A 6284-nucleotide genomic window follows, 5' to 3' on the forward strand; every position below is an offset into this window, starting at 1 on the left:
AATCCGTATTATCACTATGCAGAATGCACAAATGAACCAAATGCATTAGGGAAACAAAAGACAAACAAACCAAAGTGAAAACATTCAAGCTGAAAGTTAATGAAATAAGCCAGCAACCTGGAGACAAAGATTTAACTTCCTCAAGGCTTCATTAATACTGATGCATTTGAAGATTGCAAAGGTTTTTTTTGTTTTGTTTAGATGATAAGGGATGGGCTCTTGGGAAAATTCTAATTCATCTAAGAAATATCAAATCTGAATGAAGAAAAAAAATCTGGGATGAAACTACATTTTAGAACCATTGAAAAGTACCTGAAATGGTTGCTGCTGGGATGAAAAAGCAGCAGAAACATTTGGAGGAAGCTGGGTTGCTATAGCGACAGGAGTACCAGTCTGCCCATCCTTTCCTGTCACAACCTTTACCTGAGAGAAATATTTGGGGAAAAAAAAAAAGAAGGGAGAATCATTTTCTTTTTAAAAGTTTTTCTTCTTTTTTTTTTTTTTTTTGTACTGTTCAGTACCTCACTGAAGAGGGGATTATAACTAAACAACCACCAGTACGGCTCGGTTTGAACGCAGGCCGTTTTTGAAGAGTTCTGTCTCACTTTTAATAGCAGAACAGAGTATGGCCTTGACTATTTATAGTGACTTCTTGTCACTGGAAACCTTTTCTTAAATCCAGTTAACATAAAAGTGTGTTTTAAATTTAACGATTGCTGCTCCTAACGGACAACAAATTAGCATGACAGACAGTTCGAACTTAAGAGAGCTCCAACATTTATTTAAGCAATGAGCACAGCCACCATTCGCTCTCCCCTTGAATTCCCAAAGAGATCAACCTTTCCAGGCAAGGGATGAAGTGCATTGCTTTAGCAGAAAGTGATAAAGAGGGGCGAGGGGGAAATAAAAGAGAAGACGACAAAAAAATACAAAGAAAGAACATACTCAAAAGATGTCTTAAACTTTCAAAAGGATTCATCAGTTGAAAACACATAAAGACTTTTGCTGTTGCACTTTGCAAAATTCTCCAGCAGCTAGACGAACAAGCGGCTTTCACAAACAAAAGACGATCCATCGCAAGAAGGCAGTGAAGTACAGCAAACTCCAACCCCGAAAGACCGAGGGGCAGAGCCTCAACTGATGTAAATTGTAGTAGCTCCACTGACTTCAATGAACCTATACAATTTACACCCGCTACAGATCTCTCAAAATGTGCGTACTGTAGTTAAAAATACCTGGTATTTCAGCTGACAAACACGCAACCCAACAAGAACACCTAAACGATTTGACAAAATACAAACCAGGTGAAAAAAAAATATTGAATATCCATTGTCAATAAATTACAATGACAGGCTAGCACTTACGTTACTGTATATGGAAATGATTCCTTCAAAATTATCAGTAACTATCACAAGCAGAAATATATTTTTCCTAGTCACGAAGTTTAGACCACAAAACAATGAACAAATTGAAGTTCAGCTGTTGTACTGTTAAAATTTCCCACAAATTCCAACTGAAGATATGATAACTAATGATTCACACCTAAGAGAGTCATCAATTTTCACTGAAGACACTCATTTCTAACAGATATTTCAAAGCAATATGAGTTTCTTTACAGAACAGGTTTGGTTTGGTTCTTTACAAACTGGCAACTATAAACCCACACATATTTTAACGAATTTTAAAGGCTATTTGTGAGTGCCAAGTGATGCAGTGGCATCAGTTATATCTACCCTGTTGCAACCACTTGCCACATAGACTTTCAGGTAGGCGCTGGACAAGACAGGCACTGCTCCAGCACCCACGGGGGTGCTGCAGGTCAGGAGCTACACAAATGGGTACAAACGTGCAGGAGAAGTTGCATGGCATCTGTCTGTGGCAAGCTTATTTCAAGCCCTTTGCCATTAATAAACAGTGAATTCAAGTCAGTAATTTTAAACCTTTGCGTAAATAACAAAGTTAACTTGTTACTGTCCAGTCTGTAAGTGCTATTTTTTAATCATTTAGACAGCAATACACGCACAGAGCTCTAAGACAGCCTAAGTAACCCGATTCATTACTACAGACCCATATACATTATGATTCACGTTCTCTCTGAGAAATTAGATAACTTCAGATTTTTCTGTCGGCCACAGCAACGCTGAACTTCAGTAACATCTATGGTTAGAAGTCACATGAGTCAAATAAAGGTTAACCTCTTGTAAGACTTTGTGCTTATTCTTTTTTGGTTTGTGTAAGTCTAGTAAGTGAAATTTAATCTATGATTCCTACTCATATTAATTCTGATAGCTTAAAACAGCTTCCACACCAATGCCATCTTTATTTGTGTGTTGGCTTACATACTAACTAGGACAGTGAAAGCTCCTTTCAGCTCTCTGTTCTTTTCTTTTAAATACATACATTTAACGGCATGCTCAAACCGACCTGTCGAATCACACTACCCAGCAGAACTGCACTCTCTCGGACGAACTATTTAAAGAAAAATTGCCATACTCCATCAAGTAAAAATGATTTTTCAGGTACTGCCACTTTCTCTAATACTTCACAATCCAGGTGCCACAACTTCATCTACAATTTTATCCCAAAACCTTAATCAACAGATTTCTTACCTCATCATTGATGACCTCAGATTGTTCTTCCTCCTCTTCCTCCTCCAGATCCAAGTCATTTTGCCTCAGGTATGCTTGCAGTGGAACACAATGTTTCTTCTTAAAAGCTAAAAAGTCCATCATATTCCCTTGAAGATGTTGCAGGAAAAACAGTTCAATCAAACACTCCTTAAAAGTTTCCTTAAGAATTTCCATCTGCTTGTGGTGATGATCCAAACATTGTTTTCTCATTTGAGCAGTCTCTTGGTTGGCAGGAGGAATCTCCTCCAATTTTTTGGGTTGTTTTTTCACTGCTGTATTAACTGTAGGAGTAAGAGGAAGACTCGACAGCCCCTGTGGTACAGTGGCCCGTGAAGGACTTGTGGGAGGAGGTGGTGATGTCATTCCAAATGCACTCGGTCCTCCAACGCCTGCTATCAGTCCACCAGAAGTCCTGTCATATCCAATGGGTCTACCCAGCTGCTGTCCCTGAAGCACTTGCTGCTGCTGTTGCATAAGTTGCCCTTGGATAATATTGCTGATTTGGGGTGGCAAGCTGGTTGTCGTAATATGGCCCGGGCTAGTCAAAGATTGCATATTTGCTCCGCTAGCTACAGGACTTTGAGGACCGAGATGATGAATGGTACCACCAGACTGAGAATGAGGTTGTGAAAGCCTGCGTTCCCTTACCGTGGCAGGTGTCCCAGAAGATGGAAGCTGTACTTGTGCAGCAGCTCCTTGAGCAATTTGTGCAATTCCCGGTCCTTCTTGATACACAAAGTGTCCACCATTTGAAGGACTCAAGCTGATTTGCCTCACAAGCACACTAGCATCTACAAATCCTCTAGTAGGGCTCTGGCTGCACATACCCAAGCCAGGGCCTGGAGTGCCTGCCCGAACATTTGGTAACGTTTGCACTGGCACAGGGTTAGGCTGCGTAGGGCTTTGAGACTGAACTTGCTGAGGCAGCGGTGACGTAACTTGAATATACGATGGGGACCCATGCTCAAACCGCCTCTGCTGAGGACTGAACTGAAAACTCGGCGATGTTGGGTTTGGAATTGGCAACGGGGTAAGCGTTATCTGCTGGTTTCCTGAAGCCACCGGTCCAACGTTCTGCAGCGTGATGTTCACATTCTGCCCAGCTACTGGACTTCGACTCATTATAAATTGCTGTATTTGGTAACTGGGGGACTGGGGTGCAGATGGACTTGCAGAAGGCGCAAAAGAAGCTGCAGGGGACTGGGGTAAATTTGCCTGTTGCTCTTCTCCCTCACTGCCCGTGAAGGACCTGGACCTCTGGAGCTGACGCTGGGCATTCTGAGGACCGTTACCATGGTGCATTCTCACTGTTCTAGGTTTTTTACAGTGTACTCTAAAGAAATACACAAAAACAGAAATTCAGGGAAGGTAAAAATATTTCTGTAACTGAAACTCTGTAGTTACTATTCGAAAGACCACCTTATAGTAAGAACTCGGTTATCCTGTCTTTGCAGTTACTTAAAATGTTTTACGTCCCAGTCAAATTATCTGAAATCCTCGTCACCACAAAAGCTCACTTGAATCCCTCACACATTTCTCTAGCTAACAAAGTACTATTGAATAGTTTTACAAATGATTCGTTCCTCTTAGCTAGTTAGAATGACTCCAAAGAATTTAAAAAAAATACTTGTTCCCTTTCTGAGGAACTCCAAGAATCGACAATCTCCAATATCAAAAGTATCTACTCTTTCTTGTATTCATTATCCCAACGTTTCAGTGCTTTTAACACTTAACACGATGTTCTCAAAAACACAACAGTTGCTTAAAATCTACAGTACGTTTCTTCAACAATAACTAAAAATATGATAAAAATGGACACAGACTATTCAACTCTATTGTTCTAGCTACTGAAGAAAAAATGCGTCATCAAAAAATCTCCCTACAAAATCATCTGGATGTTTGAAAAAGTATTGTACCCGACACTTAACTCTGCCTTTGCTTTCCTTCAGAACACCAACCCCTTAGAGAGATGAAAATTAACCCAAATCTGCGTTTCATTTAAAATGCTGTTTATTGGGCCCAGCTATCCAGAAATACAAAAACCTTCTGGTTTTGTATTTCAATCATTGAAAAAAAAGAATTCCACCGACACGCACTGACAGGTAGATTCAGCGCTGGGTGTCACGTAGTAGTAGCAGCAAAAGAAAAATTAAACCTCATTTTTTAACCAGCCATCCCACACCACACACACCCCCCCCAATCTGTCTCATATTTTGAAAACAAGTTTCGGTTTTGGTATTTCAGGCCAAACACATGCCCGAGCGTGCTGCCATTCGTCTTTGCTCCTAACCCTCAAGTTGGTTACAAGCGGCAACAGGCAGCGGCACATCAACACCGCCGCGCTACCGGAAAGGTACGCGGTGCCGCGGCTGACTGCCCGACCCGCTCCTCGCCTGTCGCTCGGGCCGGGAAAACACAACGCAACTCGCCCGCTCCCCTCTCCCGGGCTATCCGCAGCAATCCGCTCGAGCCCCGGGGATGGAGACGTTCCCCTCCTTGCCCTCCCGGGAAGGAGCCGGCTTCCCGGGAGGGCGAGGAAGCGGAGGAGGGCTGTCACAGGCGGGCGAGCGACGGGAGGCTGCCGAAGAGGAAAGGGGGCTGCCCGAGAGGACGAGACCTCGCACGCCAGGGAGGCACCACGGAGCGCAGCCCGCTCGGGGACCAAAACGCCGTCCCGGGCAGGTTTTGCCTCTCCCGCTCCGCAGAGCTCAGATCTGAGGGAGAGCCCTCAGCAGAGCGGGAAGGAAAAGAAATTCCACTCCTTACAGGCACCTCTTCCGAAAGATTTAATAATACTGCAACACCCCGTGGTACTGCGACTCCTTCGTAGCACTGATACCAAATAATTGAGATTCAAACGGTATCACCCATCGCCAGTCACAAAGTCTTATTATTTTAATTACCTGTACCTCGCTAACATTTACGGCCCAAGTGAAAACACTTAATTAATTACAGGCTGATAAGGAAGCGTCACCGGCGCGCTGCCGCCGCCGGCCTCTGCCTGCCCGGGGAGAAGGGATCGCCTTTTGTGTGCGAAAACTGAAGTGTGCGAGCGGCCCGCGCGGCGGGCCGGGCCCGCGGCGACCGCCCGGCCCCGCGGCGACCGCCCGGCCCCGCGCCCGAAGTTCGCGCGGGGCTCCCCCCCGCCGAGGCCCGCGCGGGCGCCCCCCCGCCGGGGCAGCGCCCCGGGAAGCGCCGCCGCCGCCGCCGCCTTCCCTCCCCCCGCGGCGGGACGAGGCCGGCCCTGCCCGCCCCCGGCGCCCCTCGCCCCGGCGCCGTGCGGCGGCGCGGGGAAGGCCCGTTCACTCCGCGGCCGCCCCCGCCGCCAGGACCGGTGCCGCCGGGCCTCGGGCCCGAGGCCTGCGGGGAGGGGGTGAGGGGGGGGAAAGGCGGGGAGGAGCGGGGCCCGGGCGGCCCCCCCGAGCCCGGCGGGCCCCACTTACCGCGGGCGCCGGGGCCAGACTTTCCATTCGCTCCTCACAGGAAGCGGGGGCGGGGGGCGGCCGGAGCGGCAGCCGCTACCAGCGCCGGCAGGAGACAAACCGCGCCTCCTGCGCCGCGCTCCGCTCCCGGCGCCTGCGCCGCCGCCCCGCCCTCCGGAGCGCGCTCTGCGCCTGCGCCGGCGCACGCGCGCCGCCCGAGCGGGCCGCCGGG

General features: G+C 47.4%; 1 protein-coding gene across 12 annotated transcripts in view; it reads right to left on the minus strand.

Moving 5' to 3' along the window:
- The window catches only part of EP400 (E1A binding protein p400), a 49976-nt gene extending 43840 nt beyond the window's left edge, over positions 1 to 6136 (minus strand). For all 12 annotated transcript variants that reach the window (XM_076353357.1, XM_076353353.1, XM_076353355.1 and 9 more), the window contains exons 1-2: positions 6074 to 6136; positions 2610 to 3963 (exon numbers count right to left, since the gene is read on the minus strand). In XM_076353357.1, coding sequence (XP_076209472.1) covers positions 2610 to 3932 — 1323 coding nt within the window. In that variant the 5' untranslated portion in view covers positions 3933 to 3963; positions 6074 to 6136. The remainder of the gene's footprint in view (positions 1 to 2609; positions 3964 to 6073) is intronic.
- Positions 6137 to 6284: the final 148 nt, after the last annotated feature.

The sequence above is a fragment of the Aptenodytes patagonicus genome, chromosome 15 (assembly GCF_965638725.1).
Source record: "Aptenodytes patagonicus chromosome 15, bAptPat1.pri.cur, whole genome shotgun sequence".
Taxonomy (NCBI): Eukaryota; Metazoa; Chordata; class Aves; order Sphenisciformes; family Spheniscidae; genus Aptenodytes; species Aptenodytes patagonicus.